General features: G+C 40.9%; 1 protein-coding gene and 1 long non-coding RNA gene across 3 annotated transcripts; one reads left to right on the plus strand and one right to left on the minus strand.

The window, feature by feature from the left end:
* Positions 1-4,237: 4,237 nt before the first annotated feature.
* On the plus strand, positions 4,238-20,326 carry LOC102482338 (C-type lectin domain family 4 member A-like). Of its 2 annotated transcripts, XM_014587104.2 has the most exons (6): positions 4,239-4,566; positions 5,247-5,363; positions 11,455-11,553; positions 15,773-15,924; positions 17,266-17,381; positions 18,868-20,326. In XM_014587104.2, the coding sequence occupies exons 1-6, from the start codon at positions 4,485-4,487 to the stop codon at positions 19,013-19,015; spliced, it is 714 nt and encodes a 237-aa protein (XP_014442590.1). In that variant the 5' UTR covers positions 4,239-4,484; the 3' UTR covers positions 19,016-20,326. The 2 variants fall into 2 exon arrangements, with proteins under 2 accessions (XP_006146693.1, XP_014442590.1); XM_006146631.3 differs by lacking the exon at positions 11,455-11,553 and having other exon boundaries at positions 4,238-4,566.
* A 1,929-nt stretch (positions 20,327-22,255) lies between these two features.
* On the minus strand, positions 22,256-22,665 carry LOC114007488 (uncharacterized). The gene is made up of 2 exons (XR_003549109.1): positions 22,582-22,665; positions 22,256-22,467 (listed from the first exon to the last, which is right to left on the minus strand). It is a non-coding gene; the product is annotated as an uncharacterized LOC114007488 (long non-coding RNA).
* Positions 22,666-23,679: the final 1,014 nt, after the last annotated feature.

Genomic DNA, 23,679 nt, shown 5'->3' on the forward strand with positions numbered 1-23,679 from the left:
TCCTTTCTCCTTTCTCTTCTGCAGTTCATTGTCTCTCTTCTCTTCCATCTCTGTAAGCTTTGCCATTATGAATGTTCTAAGTTCTTTATTAGACATTTCCATGATTTCCATTGAACTGTCTGTGGATGAAGAGGAGTTATTCTTTTCCCTTGGAGGAGAGGCATTTTCTTGCTTTCTCATATTTCTTATGGTCCTGCAGTGATTTCTAGTCATCTGATGGATGGTGTGTTTCTTCCCAAACTTGAAGTTCAATCACATGAGTTTGTGGGCTGGAGGCTGAATTATCAGTGGAAAATCTTCATTTCTCCTATTCCCCTGAAATCACTAGTTTTCTGTAGCCATGAAGATCTCTTCTCAATAGTATATATTTTTAAAAAAGGTCTTTTATGGGATCAGCAGATGGTGTAATAGTTACATCACTGGACTTCCACATGGGCAACCATGGTTCAAATCCCAGACCCAGCAGCTTGAAACTCACACCAAGTACATGTGACTGCCTGCCCCACATCCCAAGGGAATAGAGGAGAAGGGAATGTGGCATGGCCACCCTCCCCCTGAGGATGTTTTCTCACTTTCTGTACCTCTGTCTCTGTATCTTTGGCCAGTGCACATGCCCTATAGCAAAAATCTCTCTCTCGAAAAATAAAGTCTGTTACAGGGATCAGCCGATGGTGTAATGGTTATATTGCTGGACTCCCACGTAGTAGACCATGGTTTGAGTCCTCGACCTGGTGTCTTAAACTCACACTGGGTGCATGTGTGTGCGTACCCAAGGCCCTGATAGGAGAACAGAGGAGAAGGGATTGTGGCATGACCATCCTCCCTAGGGGGTGATTTCTCACTTTCTGTCTCTCTGTCTCTCTCTGTCTTTCTGGAGAGTGCACACACCCTATAGCAAACCCCACACACACACAAAAAAAGTCCATTACACTCAATTGCCCACACCTGAACCCATGAAAAATAATTGAATATCCACTGTGTCCTCATGTTCTGTCCCATTAATCTAGTGATAGTGCACCCTCTCAGTTAAACAAAATAATACATTAAACATCACTATAGATTTTTTGGTTTGCTCTTCAAAATTTTCTTTTTTCTTACTATGTGTGTCCCATCGCTGCACCTGCAATAGGAAAGAAGTCATTGAAGCACCTTGTGGAAATACTGCATCTGGCTGCATAGTAACATGTGGCCACTAGAGGGCAGGATCCCTTTAGGAAGTCTGATTTAAATACTGGGAGTTCTGGGTGATAGCATTTTAAAAAAATACACAAAGCTGTCTGGGGGATTTTATCCATGAAATCTGTACCTTACTCCACGGTACTGATCTAAAGTTTGTTGATAATGTAACAAATAATTGTCGTTATTTCTATGTTGACAGGCAGAACATTAAGTACAGAATGATACTTTCTTTAGTCACTAATATGATACTCGAATAAATATTGAAATGGGGAACATACAGGGACCAGCAGTTAGCGTAATGGTATGTCACTGGACTCCCATGTAGTCGACCGCGGTTCGCGTCATGGACCCGGTGACTTAAACTCATGCCGGGCGCGTGTGCATGCATGCCCAAGATCCCGAGAGGAGAATGGAGGAGAAGGGATTGCGGTGTGGCCATCCCCTCAGGGGGTTGATTTCTCACTTTCTATCTCTCTGTCTGTCTGGCGAGCGCATGCACCCTATAGCAAAAAAAAAGTTATTTCTTGATTTGCCTCGGTTTGCTTATATGTAAAATGGGTGTAATAGTATCATCTTATCCAGATTTTATCCACTTCAGAACCTTTTCCGATGAGCTCAAGCAGAAATAATTTCTTTATCCTTTTGTGTCACCACTGCCTAGGCTATAGCTTGATATCATGCTTCTCTACAGTACTGGAACTTATTTACATAATTTTTTACCAGGTGTTGAGGGTAAACTCCATACATTGCACTCTTCTCTCCCCTTCACTCTACTCCTCTGAGATCTGGCTCCTGGCCCAACTGAACCTCACGAGCCCCTCATGGAACCGGCCTGTAGTTGGGGCTGTTCCAGAGATATGCCTCACACCCCTCCCACAGTTACCATCACAAGACTAGGGGCACTAAACCCAGACACACCCCTTCTGCTTCCATTAGTTGATAAGCTGATGTGGTGTTTAAACAATGGATATCTTTACTTAATTTATGCATGCTTTATTCTTGGCATATAAAACCTGAGCTGTATTCACTGACAGAATGGACCTTTCTCCACTTGGCCATGGCGGAGCTTCCTTAGTAAGTAGACTCATGTCTTTCTCTGCTGGACTTCCAAGTGTTCTTGGGAACTGGTAAACATCCTGAGTATGCACTCCTAGATTTGGAGACTGCCTGAAACATTTGAGGTAGCCAGCAGTATTGCAAAGAGCACCCCACTGTAGTCACCACAGGAGAGACTGAGGAAAAGGGGATATTGCTGGGGAACCTACCAGGGTGGGCACCCTCCTCAATGTGGTATGAGGTAACCAGTCTTTTAGACAGTGGGAACCACTGCGTGAGTATCAGGATTACCCCCCCACCCCAATGCCTATAGGACTACTAGATCTTCTAAGGGCAGTTGATGAGAAGGAGAACCTGCAGAAAGAAAAGAAAGCCAAAGCTGTCGTCACTGTGTTCGGTGGCCACTCTGTGCTCTGCTAAGCCACAGGGCAAGGATTAGCCACCTGTGCAGAGGCACAACGCCCAAGGGAAGAGCTCCAGCAAGACACCTACTTAATTGTCGTCTAGAGCAAATAACTGAACAATTATAGGAATTAACCTGCCACTGTGTAAAGGTAAAGGGGCAGAAAATGCCACTAGCGCAAATCTGTGCAGCAGTAGCACAGTCAGACTGGAATCCCCAAAGTGGGACCCCACTGAGGATCCTCCTCAAAGGAAGAGGGTCCTATTAAGGTAATGGAGGATACTGAGGAAGGCACAGGAGATAGACCTGTAGTATGCAACACTAAATCTTACAGCCATAACCTGCAAGGGCTGACCCTCGGAATTTGCCAACAATTGCTACACACCATGGCTCAACCATATACGGCCGCTAAATCTGTGGAGCTGGCGACACAATTTAGGCAGAAGGGTAGTGAGAGAGCGGCATGGTGGCTCTTGTGTGTGTGGACGCAGATGCAGGTGGAATCCTCTCCAGTGCGGGGATGTTGAAGACATCTTTACAAGTAGTCACCCTGCACAGAGGCAGCGCATTCATGGTGCCGTGGCGGAAGATGAAAATGCCTCCTTATTAGCCTGGCTTACCACAGCATACCACCATGAGGGTGATCTGCCATCCTTGCCAGAACAAAGCAAGCTGGTCCTGGCAATCTGCATGAGAATCAATGCTGGAAAAGGCATTAGCTAAGTCAACAACAAAATGGCAAGTACCCAACTGAGACTTCCATTGGTGGAGAATGGCAGCAGTGTTAGGGACAGCAGCAGGCAGGGGTGGCGCCCCTTTATCTAATGCTCTGTAATCTACCATCCTTCTCCAAGTGTCATCTGGCTTCCTTACTGGCCACACAGGGGAGTTGTAAGGGCTGTGTGCAGGGTGAATAATACTAACTTTAGCCAACCTTTGTATTGTTTCTCTGATCTCTTTATGTTCACCAGGCCATGTGTGCTCACTAGAAGGAGAGAAACAGAAAGCAAGAAATCACCCCCCAGGGGGATGGCAAAACTCCAATCTCCTCTCCTCCCTTCTCCTCTTGGGATCTTGGGCATGCACACACACTCACCTGGCATGAGTTTTAAGTCACTAGGTCTGGGACTTGAATTGGGGTCAACCTACATGAGAGTCCAGTGATGTAACCATTATGTCATCTGCTGGTCCAACTAGAGATTCTTAATTGAGTTCATTAACAGCAGCAGTGAGAAGCAAAGAGCCCCTAGGAACAACTTTAGAAGGCATAAGATTTACACTCTGCAGTCACCACTGCATTAGAGGAAGCTGATTGTTGAAAGTTGAGGTAGGGGACTGTCATGTGAGTTTTGTGTCAATGATCCTCTTAGAATGTGGTTCCAAGAAGTTTCCTGATCCACCAAAAATGATGAAATGAATGGAAGATGACTAGCTTTGCCGAGTTGGTTGGTCATTAAGTAATTACTTCTTTATGTGGAAGCACATGAATCTTATTTTTGCTGGTGAGTTAAGAAAACACAGTCTCAGTAAAGACATCTATAAGACTTGGTTCCTCTTTTCTTATCCTTCCCGTTTCTTTCACCCACCCTTTGGTGTTATGTTAGCATAGAGATATATGCAGATGTTTACAACCTATGATTCTGTTTATGCTGGTCCAAGGGATTGGATCTCTGTCTGTGGTTTTTAGCATTTTGTTTCTTTAGCTCAGAACATCTTGTCTCTTCCATGCTTCCGCCTCTGCTCTGAGCTGAAAGTGGACAATTTGCCACAATATTTGGTTTTCATTCAGAAGATGTTTTAAAGAAGACATGAAATTGATATTCTGGAAAAGAGATTTCTTCTCAATATGGCTTCAGACATCATTTATGGTAATGTGAGATTCCGAAACGAATCCATGTGCTCAGGGACCAACTCAGTCTCTCCTTCAGGTAAAAACATTTTCCAGTGGTTGGAGTTAATGATAAGATGAGGGATGAAGAGAGGTTTATAAACAAGGCATAGGTGGTGGTAGAAGTTAGTTCTCTGACTAGCTGTGTCTGTGAAACACAGGAATCCCAGAACACTCATTTGCCTGTAGATAAGCAGTAAGTGTTGTACAGTAGACTAGTGGGCAATAAAAGGTTCTGACTTTAGCTTCAACTCCTCTATGACAGCTGAGGTGGGAAAATGTGTAGTGATATTCATTTGTACAAATTAAATTGTGTAATCTCAACTCCTCTAAGACAACTGAGGTGGGAAAATGTGTATATATATTCATTTGTACAAATTAAATTGTGTAATACTGGGGTTTTTATTCACTTCAGTTGACAATACATTATAACTTTAAGCAAATTCTTACCAGTTTGAGATGGTGACTGAAAAGAATGACCTTATCCTAAAGATGTAATGAGCTATCTTTTAAAGGTTTATATGCCTTATACTCTTGTAGGAATACATGTTTCTACAATGAACATTACTTTTCCTTGCTACTCCTATTTCCGTATTACTGGAAATGTCAAATAATACCATTTGTTATTGTATGTCATCCCCAAAAAAGGAGAAGAGAAGGAAAAAAGAGGAAATAAGGGCAGAATTTAATAAAGATTAAACTAATTTTATTTCTCCTCAGTGTCCATGGAAGAGACCATTCCTCACAAAAGTTATTGTGGTTTGTCCAATAAAGTATCTGCTTCATTGCTGATACTTCTTCTGCTACTGGCAAAATCATTCTTTATCGCTGTTATCAGTAAGTATGCCTGCTAAGTCAATGAGCAATGTCTGCCTTACACACAAAAGAAGATATCCATTAGAAATGGACCTTTAATGATGAATTTATCCAGAAATCTGAAAAGGAAGTTTCTCTAGGGAGACATAATTTATGTAATTAAATAAGAATTTTACTGTTTGGGACCAGCAGTTAGCGTAATGGCTGTGTCGCTGGATTCCCACGTAGTTGACCGCAGTTTGAGTCCCAGACCGGGTGGCTTAAACTCACGCTGCGTGTGTGTGTGTGCTGCCCAAGATCCCGAGAGCAGAATGGAGGAGAAGGGATTGTGGCGTGACCATCCCCTCTAGGGGGTGATTTCTTGCTTTCTATCTCTCTGTCTCTCTCTGTCTGTCTGGCGAGCGCACATGCCCTATAGCAAAAACCTCTCCAAAAAAAAATCAAACCAACCCAGGGTTGATTTAAAACAAAAAAGAAAAAAAAAGAATTTTATTGTTTATTGGATTTAGTCACTCCCCTATAAAAATTAAATAATATGTCTATATGTGTTTGTGTTGTAGAGTGAATCTCGCTACAAGGCATCATCTCTCTACTAGATACTGTGTAGGACACATCTATATTTCCCTAGAGCCTTTTAAGTCTGGTCCTAGTTAAGCGTACAGACATATTTTGGGGTGACCAAGTGGACAAGAAGAGATAAGAGGAAATATTCCAGGAAGAGTTAATTGAATAAGACTCTAATTATTTCTGTCTTGCCCAAAACGTATAAGATCTAAAAGCCAATTAAGAAAATAAGTAAATTCCTACATATCTTTGGCCTTCAGAATTTACAAAGCTTTTTGGGTGCGGTGGTGCCTGCCCTATGGCAGAATTTACCTTTTTTTTTTTTTTTCTGAGAGATTTTTGCTATAGGGCGTGTGTGCTTGCCAGAAAGACAGAGACGGAGAGATAGAAAGCAAGAAATAACCTCCCAGGGGGATGGCCATGCTGCAATCCTTTCTCCTCTCGGGATCTTGGGCACGCACACACATGCACCTGATGTGAGTTTAAGCCACTGGATCCGGGACTCAAATGGCAGTTGACTACATGGGAGTCCAGCAACATAGCCATTACGCCAACTGCTGGTCGTGTGAATTTACCAAGTTTTAAAAGACATGAAAAGACTCACAAATTTGAGCAGATATTTTATTTATTCATTTAATCATTCAATAAGCAGTAAAGGCCATTTCCTATATGTCAGGCACTGTGCCGGACACAGAGACCAAACAGAGTCGCACAGTTCCTGGTCTCAAGAACGTTAGGGGAGAGTTAAACGATGCAGTGGTGCTGGTAAAAGTAAGCATGGGAAGTTGAGACGGGCTTCCCAGAGGAGGTGACATCAATAGCTATGTATACCAAGAAGACGTAGAGCTATAAGAAAGCATGAAAAACTGGAACAATAGAAATATGCATGACTGGAACATACAGTGTTAGTAACAAACTAGGAAATAAATTGTAGGTGGGATAAGAGCTAGCTGGTGGCAAAGTGGGTGAGGTGACTAGATTCCATGTGGCCAACTACTGAGCCTAACCCAGTGGCTTAGAAATACTCTGGGCATGTGTGCACACGTGCCCCAAATCCCAGTGGTTTAAGAGAGATGCAGGAGAACGGTTTATGGCTTGGTCATGGTTCAAGGTGTGGGGTGGGGCAGTTCTCACTTTCCCTCTTTCTCAGTTTCACTCTGTTAAGTGTACACACCTTCTGGAAATCAGAAAGGGAAAGAAAGAAAAGGAAAAAATTAATAAAGAGGAAAAAAAAAGAAAGAAAAAAAAATGAATTTGTAGATGGGATAAATAAACAGGTCTCAGATCCTGAAGAGTGTGATGCACCATTCCAGAGTTTGGATTTTTTTTTTTCCCTAAAAGTTATTTTGTCACTTATTTTTTGCTGCTTAATAAGTTCATCTAAAATTTAGTGGATGAAAATAACAGCTCTCTATTTAACTCATGATTCTGGGGCTTGGAAATTTAGAGTTCTCTCAATGGGCTCCTCTGGTCCTGGTTGTACTCATGGGTAACGGTCAAGTGCCGGTCACAGGTGACTCAGCATCTGAGGAAGAGGAAGTCAGCTGGACGACTCGGTCACATTCCTCTCAGCGTTCCTCAGGCTAGCCTGTTGTTTATTTATACAGAAACCTGCAGATTTCTAAGAAAGATAGGAAGTAATGAGGTAAGGGGTGAAGTACAAACTTGGGCTAGTCCAGAGTTGTTTCTGCACAGTTAGTTGGTCAAGGAAATCTTAGATGCATCCCACATTCACGTGGTGGAGAAACAAACCCCATTTCTTGATAAGAGAGGCTCCAAAGCCACGTTGCAAAGGGGTTGGGTGCAGGAGGGCTGAAACTTGTCCCCATTTTCTCAGTGTGTCGCAATCATGGAAACCCACTGAGGAATTTATGCAGAGAATTGATATAACCAGTGTGTAAAATAAGTAAGAGTAAATACGGAGGCAAAGAGAGATTTAGAAGTCAAATTCATTACTACAATTGAGAAACAGCCTGCTGTAAGACTAGTGTTAATGAAGAACGAGGAGAGGAAGTAGCTTTGAATGATGAAGGGGAGAGAACCAAGGGGGTAGAGTCTCGAATTTAGGTTTTGAGAATAAGGGACCCAGAGAATTAAATGGTGGCTCCATCATTCTGACTTGGTAGGCTCAGCACTCGTAAATTATTCAATGGGTTAAACGATATAGGATGAGTAGCAGGTTTGTGATAGAAGATGGTGATTTAAGTTGTGTGTTTGTTTAGTGTTCTTTTTTTGTTGATGGATATAACCAACTCTGCAAAAATAATAATTAATGGGGTTTCTTTCTTTCTTTCTTTCTTTTTTGGAGAGTTTTTTTTTGTTTGTTTTTCTTTTTGTTTGTTTTTGTTTTTGCTATAGGGCGCGTGCGCTTGCCAGAGAGGCAGAGAGACAGAGTCAGAAAGCAAGAAATCAGCCCCAGGGGGAATGGCCTTGCTGCAGTCATTTATTCTCTCGGGATCTTGGGCACGCACATGAGCCCAGCGTGAGTTTAAGCCACTGGGTCCAGGACTTGAACCACAGTCGACTACATGGGGGTTCAGCGACATAGCCATTATGCTAACTACTGGCCCCAATGGGGTTTATTTCTAAGCAGAGTATGAATGGTGTAGGCCTGGAGAGGATGCATAACATGTCTTTCTCAGAAAGAATGTTAATGTGGTGGACCAGCATGCTGCTGTTCTGAGCATCTCTTTACTGATGTCACTCTTCGGTTGAGATCAATTCATCTTATTGGTCGCAGTTTTTTTCTTTCTTTTTTTTTTTTTTTTTTTTTTTTAGAATTTAGCTCTCTTGAAGACGCCCCCAAATGCTCGAGTGGTCAGTTCCTATTTTATGGTTATTGGATGGGCTCGTTTTAATGATTGTGTTTGGAATTTCCTATGGGATCGCTGCTAGCCTTAAGAGGGGGAAATCATCCTCCCCTTTTCAGACACTCTGTATGGCTACCAGTTGCCTGGGGTGTTTACCTGTAGGGAGGGACAGGCGCTCTCTATTTTTGGAACTGAGAGGCTCAGTCTCTTATTTTTTTATTTATAGGACAGTTTGTGGGTTTTTTTTAGTGCAAATGCACAGCAATTGAAGCAGTTTTAAGACAGCAGAAGAGGAAGATTCTTTGGAATGCCCCTTCATACATTTTTTTTTTAACTCTGCTACCCCCTCACTTGGAGGGGGGAAATCTGTTACCCCTTGGTCTGAGGGGAGTAAACCACTACCCTAGGAGGGGAGCAAATTGCTACCTCTTTGGGAGGAGAAAACTGTTACCCTTTCGCCTGAGGGGAGAAAACTGGGCCACTCACAAACAAATTAAACCAGACTGTTTACTAAATTTTTGGGAGTTCTGGGGCCAGAGAACTTATAGCATCTCCCCCGAGGAGAGACTTGGAGCTGGAGAGGGCATGAAGGGCTCACTGTGTGAGTACCAGGCACCAGGTTTTTGAAGTGACCCCTCAGAAGATCTCTAGTTTGTCTGGTCCCTCCGTGGTCTTCATTTCTGTCAATGGAAGTAACCAACTCTGCAAAAATAATAATTAATGAGGTTTATTTCTAAGCAGAATATGAGTGATCTAGGCCTGGAGAGGAGGAAAAACATATCTTTCTCGGATGACCAGGTACAGGGATTTCTTTTATTTAATTTTCAGAGTGAGAGACAGAGTTTGAAAATTAATAAAGCATTTTTCCATTGATCTGGCCCAAAAAAGGTAAAACATGTTAAAGTGGGTACTTCTAGGTGGGTTTTACAGATTTTAAGTTAGTAATTAAAAAAGAAGTTGTTGAGATAAAAAAAAAAAAAACTTTAACAAAAATAAAGATCCTTAATATACACCACAACAGTACTATACCAAAGACAAAACATTTAATAAAAAATCCTGTTACCAACTTGTCAAAATGGTCTGTTACTAGTGCGAATGTGTGAGCCCAAGATCCCAATAAGAGAATGGAGAAGGGATTGCTGCATGGCCATCCTCCCTGGGGGCGGGTGGTGGTGGTGGTGGTGGTGTGATTTCTCGCTTTCTACTCCCTCCAAGCCTCTTAAAGAAATTTCGGGGGCGGGGGAAACAAAGTCCGACTTCTGTCCTCAGTATGAATGTGAGAACCTTAAATGGAGAGATTTAGTGGGAGACATATTTCTGTGGATTTTAGGGAAAAAGTCTGAGCTTTGGAAGTCATTCACTTTCGGATAGCAAGTGAGTATATATCACTCAAGGTGCGTGTTTCGTATGAGGAGTAAGAATAGAAGTCTGGGAAACGATACACTTTAGAAGAACTAGATGAAGGAAGAGAAGCGTAGAAAGGAGCGTAAGAAGCAGTAGCAAGAAAGGTGAGGTAAAAACAGAAAAGAGACGTGTCCTAAGTGATAAGGGGAAAGGAGAACTGGTGTCTAGTATTGCAATAGATCATATAGGAAGATGACTAATAAGTGACCCTATGATGTCATTGATGATTGATTTCAAGAATTTTTTAAAGGTTTTTCCATAAGGCACATGCATTCACCAGTAAGAGACAGAGACAGAGAGAAATGATGAGACTGAAAGTGAGAAATCACCCCCCCTCAAGGGAAGAGCCATGCCCCAATCCCTTCTTCTCCATTTTCTTCCTGGGATTTTGAGCATGCATGCACACTTGCCTGGTGTGAGTTTCAAGTTGCCAGGTCCCGAACTTGAACTGTGGCCAGCCATGTGGGAGTCCAACGTTTTAATCATCATGCCACCTGCTGGCCCTCTCAACGATGGTTTTAGTGAAGTAGTAGAAGCAAACCAAGAACGTCAAGGAGAAAATGGGAGTTAATTTTGAAAGAAAAAATGTATTTTATCGTGGGAGATGTGGGTGAGTTTTAAATTCAGAGAGACAGAGAAAGGCAAAGAGATGGAGAGAGAGGGAGAGGACAGAAACACTTCCCAATGGGGGAATGCTCATGTCTCAATCCCTTCTCTTCCATTTCTTCCTCCCATTGGAATTTGAGAGGCACTCGTGGACACATGCCTGGCATATCTTTCAAGGCACTGGGGCTGGTATCAAGCCATGACCCGGCCATGTGGGATCTGGTTCTCTTAACCATCAGGCAACAAGGCTGGCCCAGGTTCTTTTTCACATTCTCCATTCTCCAAGATAATCCAGAACTTCTCAGAATTAGCTAAGCCTTCTTCCCTAGAAAGTCCCAGGCTGTGTACATCCTTAAATACAAGTAATTTGACTGTCCTCCACTCTGTCCCCATCACAAGGTTTAGGATTGGTGCGCATTTCACAGGGAATATGGAAGGGGAATACGGAAGAAGTATATGGATAATTCCCTTGAGGCTCATTATGATGAACTGTCAAATTCTATTTCAAATACAGATCTGTTGGAAATTCCTGGAGATATCTATGCTTTTAAAATCAGTAATATTAAGAATACACTGTGAAGTGATGTGAGATCTACTCCAGTAAGGATCCATGCAGTAAAGTAATTGGACACTTGTAGATTTTTTTTTGTATGAAAATATTTAAAAAGTATCAAGAATTAATTCATAATGCTCCAGGAAAATGAATAATGTTTTTTTCTCTTTTCCAGTTTTAGTTCAAAAATCTCAGTGTCTGAAAGAAAAAAGTACTAGAGAAGATCTGATTCATACAAAATTGGAGTGTGCAAAAATAAATTTGACTACGGAAGGTAAAAGTTAATGTAGCAAGAATTTATTTGCTGGCTGAGCATATGTATGTAAGGACCCCAAATGAATCTTTCCAGTAAGATTCCCAAGAAGATCATACTAAGATATTGAATCTCATGATCATAATAAACTACAAGTGTACAAATTCACAGGACCTGAAATTCTTATATGTACACCTTTAATTTGTCTCTGCAAGAAAATCAAGCTTGGGAACCAGCAGTTAGCGTAATGGCTATGTCGCTGGATTCCCATGTAGTCGACTGCGGTTTGCGTCCCGGACCTGGTGGCTTAAACTCACGCCGGGCACGTGTGCGTGCGTGCCCAAGAGCCCAAGAGGAGAATGGAGGAGAAGGGATTACAACGTGACCATCCCCCCTGGGGGGTGATTTCTCGCTTTCTGTCTCTATGTCTCTCTCTGTCTGGCGAGCGCATGCGCCCTATAGCGAAAACCTCTCAAAAAAAAAAAAAAAAAAAGAAAAGAAAAAAGAAAATCAAGCTTAATTATGAAAAAGACTTCTTTTGGCTTTCTTCAACCTTCACTTCTTTCCCAACTTTGAGTACACATTTGCTCTTTTTCTCATGGGTCCATTTTCATTTGATGAAAATGATGATGATGGTTTTATTATGACTGCAAATTCTTTACATTTTAAAAATGATTAGATTTTTACTTTTAAGAACACTGTTATATTTACAGGATAATCCAGCAGTTAATACAAAGAAATTCCATTCGACTTCCACTCTCCACATGCAGTGTCCCCCTATGACAAGAACCCCACACCTGGTGTTACAGACCAATGCTGGCCCATGGCCTGTTGGAGACAAGTCATGGACTGGTGCAGGTCCTGCTGGGCCATGCAGGGGTGGGTGGTGGCGGGTGAGCTAGCCTGACTTGGTCTGCGTTTGCAGCTGCTCTCTACTGCTCGCATTGCCGTCTGGGTTCCACCTCCTGTTCGGTCAGTGATGATACTGGACATTCACAAGAGCATGAACCCTATCGTTGTGTGATTATTGCATTCAATGCTGCATTATGGTGGTGGTAGTGTGGAAATGGGTGCACAGTGGGTGTGATTTGCTTGAATCATCTTGGAACCAGCATCCTCACTCTCCCCCATCCATAAAGGGACTGTCTTTCATGATGCTAGACCTTGGTGCTGGGAAGGTGAGCGACTGCTGCCCTATGATGAACATCTTATATATGTATGATACATTTATTAAAACTAATGAGCCAATATTAATTAATGATAATAAATCCAATTTATAATTTTTCCGATTTTCTTTTCTTTTTTTTCCTTAGGGAGGTTTTTGCTATAGGGGTGTGTGCACTCACTGGAGAGACAGACAGAAAGTGAGAAATCACCACACCCCCCACCCCCGGGGGATGGCCATGCTGCAGTCTCTTTACCTCCATTCTCCTGTCAGGATTTTGAGCATGCATGCACATGTGCCTGGTGTGAGTTTTAAGTCACCAGGCCTTGGGCTGAAATCCAGGGTGACTACATAGGAGTCCAGCAACATAACCATTTTGCCATCCGCTGGTCGCAATTTTTCCAATTTTCTTAGTTTTTACCTAATGTTATTTTTCACTTTGACACCCCATCGAGGTACTGTATTACATGTCTCGTCTATGCTCTTTCTGTCTCTGATAATTTCTCAGGCTTTTCTTGGTTTTGACGACCTCGTCAGTTTTGAGAATTACTGGCCAGTGATATTATAGGTCGTTCCTCTGTTACGACTTGTCTGTCATTTTTCTAATTGTTAGACCGAGGTTATTGGTTTTGGGAGGAGGATCACAGATAATAAATGCTCTTTCCATCACATTATCAGGGATATGTGCTCTAATAATGACTTTTGGCTGTTGATATTGACCTTGGTCACATGGCTAAGGCAGTGTTTGCAGTGTTTGTCCATTTTAAAGTCACTTTTTTTCTCTGTTCTTCATATTAAGTTTAAGTGGAAGAAAATTGGTATGAGTAGCCTACTCGAAGATTGAGCCATTATGCTCCCCATCCATTAGGGTGGAGTAGTTTATTAGTTAGGATTATCTGCAGAAATGGAATCAATAGGATATGCGTTTAGAAAGACATTTATTTTTTAAGGAATTGGCTCATTCAATGAAGGTTTGAGAATGCCTGCATTTAATGGAGCAACTGGTGAGCTGGAAAGAAAATGTTGCAGTTTGGGTTCAAAGACAGGCTGCAGCAGAATCAGGAAAAGCTCCCATCTGCAGGTAAAGTCCTAAGATAGTCTGTTAGAGAACTCTTTTGGTCAAGAAAGGCCATTTATTTGTTCTATTTAAATTATCAACTGAACAGGCGAACCCTACTTATATTATGTAAGGCTGTCGACTTCATTCAAATGTCACCATTTTCAATCTCATCCAAAAACATCTTCACAGAAACATCTAAGATGTTCGATTGGCTACCTGGACACTGTGGCCTGGATACATTGACACAGAATTACCATTTCAAGCATCCACAGAACTTATTTGAAATTCTTGGGCCTGTGAAACTCATCTCTTTTTACTATCATATTTATACATTTATTTTATCATTTATTTATATCTGCACATACTCATAGAGGTTTATTTTATACTGTAGATTATAATACAATGCGACTTCATTTTGTTTTCCAGCTTTGGCCAGTGGAAACACTTGGCTTCTGTGCCCGTTTGACGAATCACCATCAATGTGCCTTTTAGTTCCTTAGTTCTAGGGTTATACAATGTTCCAAGATCATATTGCACATATTCTGTCCCAAGTCTTGATTTCCTATATTAAAGAATAGTATCCCACAATTTTTGATATGTTATATTTTTATTTTCATTCAGTTCAAGATATTTTATATTTTTCATGAGACTTTTTTAGACGTATAGATTATTTAGAAGTGTGTTGTTTCATTTCAAATGTTTGAAGATTTCCCTATTTTTTGTTTTGTTTTGTTTCATTGTCAGTTGGCTTCCACCCTGCTTTGCAAATGTGCTGTATATGATGTCAATAGTTTTAACTTTGTTGAGGCTTTTCTTATGCCTCTTGATATGGTCTATCTTGCTATATGTTCCATGGTCATTGAGAAAAGTGGGTATTATGTTGTAGGATGTAGTGTTCCATAAACATTGACTAGGTCCTGACTGGTGATGTTCTGAGTTCTATATTTTTGCAGATTTTTCTATGTAGTTGTTGAGAGAGGAAGGAGTATTACTGTCTTCCCCATAATTGTCAATTTGTCAACTCCTCCTTGCAGTTTTGCCAGTTTTTACTTCCACTGTTCACAGCTTCGTCATATATACACATAGGTTCAGTGTGTGAGACTTTATGTTCTTTTGTTTTGCTGTTCAGTGATTAATTCCTATTGTTCTGACTTCCAAGTCATTGACTTTTCTGATCCCTCTGTTCTGCTCTTCAGCTTATCCACTGAACTTATTTTGCTTATTTTATTGTTTGGTTATAAAATTGTCCTTTAATTATTTTCTGTATCTATTGTTTCATTGTGGAGTCTTTTTACTTTTTTTTCTGTGCTTCAATCATGTTTGGATCTTCTTGTTAAGTCATTTTGTCATGGCCACTTTAAAATCTTCCATGTAATCTAACATATTTTATCTTGATTGTAAGCCTCTGTTGGTTTTTATGTATATATTTTTTTCTTTTTGAGATTGTTTGCTATAGGGCTCATGTGCTAGTCAGAGAGCAAAGGAGCCAAAAAGCAAGAAATCACTCCCCAAGGGGATGGCCACGCTGCACTCCCTTACCCTCTGTTCTCCTCTTGGGATTTTGGGCATGCATGCACACACATACCACCAGGACTCAAATCATAGTCAACCACATGGGAGTCCAGTGCCTACTGTACCACTTGCTGACCCCTGGTTTTTATGTCTTAACCAATTTGAAGAGTCCTTAGACTTTGGTATAAAGAGTTATTATTATGTTGATCCCTCAACATTTTTGTATTGTGTTCACAGAATCTGGATCTTATTTAACATGATATTTTGGGTGGGTTTCCCAATGTCATGCTTGTAGGAGACAGGGGGTCCTGCCTTATTACTGCATGGTAGAAGTAGTCATGGCTTCTTGGATATCTGAGGAAAAATCTTGTCTCCTTGTGACATTGGATGGGAATGGGAGTTCCAACTCCCATAAGGTCTCCATTGGTCCTTAATTTTAATAATGCACACACTTATAAAATGATCTTCTATATTGCACTTAGATGCCCCTCCTCCCAATATAGGGAAAGCCTGGAGCTGCTGCCCAAAGGACTGGAAGTCATTTGATTCCAGCTGCTACCTTGCTTCGACTGAAACAAAATCCTGGAGTAAGAGTAAAGAGAACTGCTCTGGAATGGGGGCTCATCTGCTGGTGATTAACTCCAAGGCTGAGCAGGTACTTTCTGACAGATGATGGAGCCAGGAACCCTGTCTAATTGCTGTGTGTCTTGGTTGATCAAGAAGGAGGCTTTCCTTGTTTTGGGAGAGTGGTGCTCAGACAGATGGCATTCAATATAACAGTCAGAAAAGTCCCCTAAACCTTTCTGTTCTACTTCTTCCTGCTTCAGTGAAACTAACCTCCTCCAAAAGAAATGCGGCATTAAAAATATAACATGTGGGGACCAGCAGGTGGCATGGTGGTTCAGACACTGGATTCCCACAACATGGCTGACTACAGTTTGAGCCCTGGATTTGGCAGCTTGAAAATCACTCCAAGTGCATGTGAGTGCATGCCTAATATCCTGAGAGGAGAATGGATGAAAAGGGACTGCAGCATGGCCATTCCCTCTGGGGGGTGATTTCTCACGTTCTGTCTCTCTGTCTCACTCTGTCTCCAGGTAGGATATGTGGTCTATAGCAAAAACCTAAGAAAAATAGCCCCAAAACAAAAGAAACAAAATTACATCCTTTTATATATGTCTGTCTGTCTGTCTATCTATCTATCTATCTATCTATCTATCTATCTATCAATGATAAACATGTGCAGTTTGGGTGAGAAGATAAGTATGCTTCAGCCTAAAATACCAACTTGTTATTCCAGCATGTAAATGTTTCATAAATTATTAACTACTTAACAGAGAAGAGTGTTAGATTGAATAGGAAAGGAAATAAAAACATGAAAAGTCACTATCAGTAATCAGAAAGGAAATTTTAAAATATATAAAGCTCTGGAAAAATGATTAAATTATTAAAGAGAGCATTCCTTAAAGTTCTCATGTGTAACTTTAAAGAATGCTATCTCAGTAAAGAAAGAAAGGCCATTTTTTTAAAGAGAGATTTTTGCTGTAGGGCATGTGTGCTTGCCAGAAAGGCAGAGACAGAAAGTGAGAAATCACCCCCCAGAAGGGATGGCCACTGCATTCTCTTCCCCTCAGGATTTTGGGCACACACACACACACACACACACACACACACACACACACCTGGCATGAGTTTCAAGTCACTAGGTCCAGGACCCGGGACTCGAATCCTGGTTGACTACACAAGAGTCCAGCAATGTAAACAGTACACGATCTGCTGGTCCCGGCAGGGCCAGTTTGTTCATAGCACTGGCTTCTACATATACGGAGCGTCATACTCACAGAGACGTGTTTGACCCTGCCCTGTTCAGCAGAGAAGTCCCCCACTCTGAGATGCGACTTCCGTGCAGATGTTCCTAGATCTGCAGTTTCCTAAGGTCATAAAGAGCTGGTTTAAGTTGAATATTCTAAAGACTAATTTCCTTTTCTTCCTTCAGGAGTTCATCATCAAGACTCTGGATGTGGGTTCTATTTATTATGTGGGGCTGTCAGATCCGGAGGGTCAGAGACGTTGGCAATGGGTGGATCAGACGCCATACAGTGAAAATATCTCGTGAGTATGCAATTAGATAAAGGATTCCGGGGTCCTGGATTATGTAGGGAATTTAGGATATTTTGTCTATCAGTTTTTAAGCAAAACAAACAAAACAAAACAAAAAATCCAACAACAGGTTTTTTTTTTTTTTGTAAAAATCTAGGTTTGACATCAATGTCTGCCTTTTTCTTTTTTCTTTTCCTTCTCTCTCTCCTTTTTTTGTTTGGTCAGGTTTTTTATCATAGGGTACATGTGCTCACCAGAGAGAGACAGAGAGAGAAAAAGAGAGAAATCACACTCCCCTGGGGAATGGCCACAACACAATCCCTTCTCCTCCATTCTCCTCTTATGATTTTGGGCACACACACATGCCTGGCATGATCTCCAAGCTACCTGGTCCAGAAATCAAACTGTGGATGGCCATGTGGAAGCCCAGCACTTTCGCTGTCATGCCACCTACTGGCCCCCATCAATATCTGCTTTTAACTTTATGTTTCTAAATAAAACAGCAAAAAATCATGTCAAGTAAGAGCATAATCAATGAATAGATTTAATATTTTATAAGGCAAAAATGTTAAATCTCTCAGTTTTATCATAATTCTTCTTTATGTAGTTCTTTATATCTTTAAAATAGTTTAGCATTCATTTGACATTTTTATAGATAAGTGAAAGACAAAGGAATGTTGTTCTAGTCTCCTCACCCTTTTTAAACTAGAAAACAGAGAATCAGAGAAAGTAATTTATTTGCCAAAATAATAGGAAGCTAAGTAGCTATGCAGGGGGTCACTAGTTGGTATAATGGCTATGTTGCTGGACTCCCACATAGTCCACCGCGGTTGGAGTCCGGGACCCACTGGCTTAAACTCACGCTGGGTGCATGTGCATGCATTCCTGAGATCCCAAGAGGAGAATAGAGGAGAAGGGATTGCGGTGTGGCCATCCCCCTGGGGGATGATTTCTCACTTTCTATCTCTCTGTCTTTCTCTGTTTTTCTGGCGAGCGCACACACCCTATAGCAAAAACCTCTCCAAAAAAAAGTAGCTGATACAGAAAATTTACCTAGTTCTGACTCTAAAATCAGTGCATTGGCAAAAAAAGGAAATAAATTGTATTTATCCTTGGGAGCAGAAGGAAATCTTAGAACCATTTGAGGAAACTCTGTGCGACTTGTAATTCCATGGCATAGGACATAAGGATGGGAAATTATTAGTAATCCTGTGGCATATTTGCTGGGAGGATGTCTAATGTGTTCTGAGATGCTGAAGATGCCAGCACACTGAGTCATGTGGAAAGTTTTCCTGAGAAATGCCAGAGATACAGGTGGGGGAGAAAGTGCCTGAACATGAAGGTTTTATAAATGTGTTAGGAGAAAGGAGGAGGAGGAATTTGGTTATATCTGACCTTGGTATTCAGGTACCACTGTTTAATCTTTGGTCTCTGATAGCCTCTCACCCTTTCAAAGCACTATTTTAAAAAAAATGCCTTCATCTTCTATCTCTTTCAGATTCTGGCACCCAGGGGAAGCCAATAATCCTACTGAACGTTGTGTTGTAGTACATTTTCATTCTACATTCCAGCAATGGGGCTGGAGTGATATTTCTTGTGAAATGCTAAGGAAGTCAGTTTGCGAGAGGAAGGAGATTTACTTATGAATGGAACATGTCCATGGAAATGTGGCTGTTTTTATATCAGTACCACAGTTCTGATTACTGTATTTTTGTAATGCATATTGAAATCAGGACCTGTGATGCTTCCAGCTTTGTTGTTCTTCAAAACTGCTTTGGAGTCTTTAGAGAAAAAACAAACAAACAACCTCTGTATATAATTCCATATGACATTTAGGGTTTTTTCTTTTTCTGTGAAAAATGCCATTGCAATATTGATAAGCATTACATTAAATCTGTAAACAACTTAGGTAATATGGGCATTTTAATGTTAATTTTTCCAATATGTGGACACTAGGTAACTTTCCATTGCTTCGTGTCTTCTTTAGTTCTTTTTAGCAATAGTTTATGGTTTTCAATGTACAGGTCTTTTGAGTCTTTGACTAAACTTATTTCTAAGTATTTTTTCTTTCCGGCACTCTTGGAAATGGATTGTTTTTCTTCTTTCTTTCTTAGGTAGTTTGTGTGAGTGTGTAGAAAAACAAGTCATTTCTGAATTTAGATTTGGAGTCTTTTATTTCTTTTTCGTGTCATTTGCTTTGAGTAGGATTTTTAGTACTCTGCTAGATAGAAATCACCAAGGCGAGCATCCATTCTTTGTTCCAGTCTTAGTAGAAAGTTTAACCTAAATTACAATATACACCTCTTTCCAGACCTCAAAGAATTTATGATTCTTTGCTGTGGGGCTAAATGACAGAAACCAGTTCTTACAGTTCAGGGCACATGGATAATGAAAATGTTTTGTATCAGAGACCAGAGCAAGGAAAGAGTTTCCTACTTCATGGAGCAAATTCCAAGACCTATATTAACAGCTCCTCAAAGTTAACTGAGAGAATGGCTTTCTGTAGATGAAAAGGCTCTAGACAAAAGAATTACAAAATCAGTCTCCATTATGTAGGATCTCACAACCTATGAGCCCCACTCCAAAATTATAGCATGACTAATGAGACATGTGAGGGAAATGCAGATATAGGTTTCTCTCAGATGGGATATAAACTGAGATTCAAACCACCTGGTAGCAACCCATTTTCCAGGATCCCTTCCTGCCTGGAGTTGTTTTCTCCTTCAGTAAACTCTGTTTTACTATCCCTCTCTGTGTCTGTATCTCTAATTCTTTGTGAATGTGAGACAAAGAAGCAGGTTTGCTGCAGTTCCTACATTGGATATTGGGCCCACACACTCTACCTTCCCATATCAGCTGTGAGCTTATCATATATGGCATTTATTTATTATTTATTTACTTTTAGTTTTTGCTATAGGACACATATGATCAGCAGAAACAGACAGATTGAAAGACAGAGAGGGAAAGTAAGAAATCACACCTCAGGGGGGATGACCATGGCCCTTCTCCTACAATCTCCTCTTGATATTTTGGGCACACACATGCACCCGGTGTGCTTTTCAAGCCAAGACTCAAACTGTGAAGTCAGCTATGTGGGATCCAGTCACCCCAACCACCAAACCACCAGCTGGCCCGATATACCGCCTTCACTATGTTCAAGTATAATCCTTCTTTACCTACTTTGTTGAAAGTTTTTTTATCCTGAATGTATATTAAATTTTGTCAAATACTTTTCTCATATCTGAGATTAAAATATAGTTTTTATCTTTCATTCCGTTAATGTGACACATTACATTGATTGGTCTGCATATATAAGCCACCCTTGTGTCTCAGAGATAAATTCTCTCTGATCATGCTGTGTGATTTTTAGAATGTGCTGTTTTGAATTCAGTTTGCTAGTATTTTTCAAAAATATTTTTGCATCTATGTTTTTCAAAGATGACAGCTTGTAATTTTCTTTTCTCTTACAATTCTTATTGGGCTTTGATTTCTCTATAATTCTAGTCTGGTAAAGTGAATTTGGAAATGTTATCTCCTTTTCAGTTTTTTTGAGAGTTTGAGAAGAAATGACTTAAAATTCTTCCTTAAAGGTATTTGAGCTGTGAGGAATCCCTTTCAGGGGTTAGGACAACTGACGATTTTCTGCTGACTTCACCCTCCAGATCCCAATCTAGGGTGGTAGGACACCCTCTGTATTCTTATCTTTGCCTCTCTCTTTTTAACTTTTTAAATTATTTTTTAAATGTAAAGTATTTTCTTGGCTGTCTAATCTTCCTTTATCTTGCTAATTCTCACCTTTCCCTTCTCCCATTTAGGAGAGGCAATAGCGCAGGCCCTTTGAGAACATATCTGTATTTGAGCTGTGAGGACTCTGTGTGGTGCAGTTTTCATTATTTACTTTTTTAAAAAATAATTTTTTATTATTTTTTCTTTGTTTTCTTCTTTTTGCTTCTTTGTTTTCTTTTCCTTTTCCTTTTTACCGTTATCACTTTGCTGCTCAGCTTCCACACACCGAGTTCTAGACAGGTGTAGGTGCCTAGTAGCCAAACATCTGAATACTCTTAGGGTCAGAATAATCTCTTATTCCTACTGAATCTGCTGCACAAAGGAAGAAAAACAGAACTGTAGAGAAATTGCAGATCGCCTCCACCTGCACATCCTTGAGTGCTCAGACTCAAGGACTGAACTTCAAGAAATTAGGAAGAAAGGTACAATCCATCAGGTGACCGACCAGAAATCACCACCACCACAGAGACACAAGCAATATGAGAAACCAAGAAAATATCTCTCCCTCCAGGGAAAAGAACAACTTCTCATCATCCACAGACAGCATAGTGGAACTTGTGAAAATGTTGGATAAAGAATTTAGAATATTGTGGGACCAGCAGTTAGCATAATGGCTATGTTGCTGAACTCCCATGAAGTTGACCGTGGTTTGAGTCCCAGACCCAGTGGCTTAAACTCATGCTGGGCGCATGTGCATGCATGCCCAAGATCCCAAGAGGAGAATGGAGGAGAAGGGATTGTGGCGTGGCCATCCCCCCTGGGGAGTGATTTCTGTCTCTCTGTCTCTCTCTGTCCTTCTGGGGAGCGCACAAGCCCTATAGCAAAAACCTCTCCAAAAAAAAAAAAAAGGAATTTAGAATATTCATTGACAAAGCTGACAGAGATTCAAGAGAAGCAAGACAACAAATTCTTGAAGATGCAGGAGCAAAGAGACAATGAGTTTCAGCAGGTGAGGAAGTTCTTGCATCTGAAAGAGGAAATACACACCATAAAAATGAAGCAAATGGAGCTGTTAGAAATGAAGCCTGCAAAGCAGGAAATCAAAACCTCCCTCGAAAGTATTAAAAGCAGATTAGTCCATGTAAAAGATTGAATCTCAGATGTAGAAAACAGAATCTCTGTCTTAGAAAAATTCACTGCAAAGACTGAGAAAATAGCAGACTCCCGAAACAATCAGCCAGGAAGACATTCTAAATCTGAGGTCTGTCCTGGTACATTCTGAGACCAAGGCAATTAAAAGTTATGCTCTAAACCTCATCTCCTAGACTCCCAGTACAGATAAGGGTCATGGAACTCCTCAACACTTTTGAACCTCCTGTGCCAGAGACCTGCTCTAGCCGGGGTGGGTTGAAGCTCATAGGAAAGCAACACAGGTGATAAGAAATTTAGGCAGAGACCTCTATGCTATTTAGCATGTTATTTGAACCTCCTGTGCCAGAGACCTGCTCTAGCCGGGGTGGGTTGAAGCTCATAGGAAAGCAACACAGGTGATAAGAAATTTAGGCAGAGACCTCTATGCTATTTAGCATGTTTGGAAAGCGACACAGGTGATAAGAAACTTAGGCAGAGACCTCTGTGCTATTTAGCATGTTTTCAGCTGACTACAGTCAGAGCAAGCTCAAGACTGCAGCTATCCGTGGCTATGAAACATACGTATTTATTGAGGGATGTTTACAGGGGCAGGAGGGGTTAGAGGGAAGTAAAAGATTTACTCTAAGAAATGAGGTATTCAAAGTATGGGTACAATAATCATAAAACATGATGCACTGTTCTGTTTGATCAGGTGAAGTTAATCACAGTCCTCAGGGTGAGGGAGTCCATTTGTCTGGTGCATTTTCTTCTTAGATCTTGATTACTGGGAGAGTCTTTTTTAGGTGAGAGGGTTTTGTAGCTTAGGAGACAAAATTAGCAGTTTATCATAGTTTACAGCGTACAGAGAAGAAACCATCTTTAGTTAGGGACTATATGTTGCCTGCCTGAATTTAGATAAGAACTCTCAGTTAAGATAGGTAATCTTCCCCTGGAGTCTTCAGGTTTGTTCATGCTGTCACTGTCAGCCAAGCCTACTCTTCCTCTATTAGCTTACGAGTTCCTGTATCTTGTTTGCTGAATTCCTGTCTGTTAATTAGTGAATTCAGACAGCAGGTGGCGTGGTGGTTAAAGGTGCTGGATTCCCACATGGCCGACCGTGGTTCAAGTCCTGGAATTGGTGGCTTGTTTTCTCATTTTCCCTGTCTCTTTCTCTGTCTCTCTCTGATCATATTGTAAAATAATAATACTAATAATAAAGTTAAATAGAATAATTCTTAAAGAAAAAAAAATTAGTGCCCATCTTTGAATCCCTGTCATGGCGGTGGATGTGCTAACTCTGCCTAACATAAGCCAACTAGGCCTGTAGCCTTAATAAGGGGTGTTTATGCAAAATTAGTCTTAAACTAACTTAGTCTACATATGCTAATTATGCTAATTCAGCTTATACTAACTCAGTCTAACATATGCTAATTTGGCCTAACACAGGCGGGTG

This window comes from Tupaia chinensis, unplaced genomic scaffold (assembly GCF_000334495.1).
Source record: "Tupaia chinensis unplaced genomic scaffold, TupChi_1.0 Scaffold000183_1, whole genome shotgun sequence".
Taxonomy (NCBI): Eukaryota; Metazoa; Chordata; class Mammalia; order Scandentia; family Tupaiidae; genus Tupaia; species Tupaia belangeri.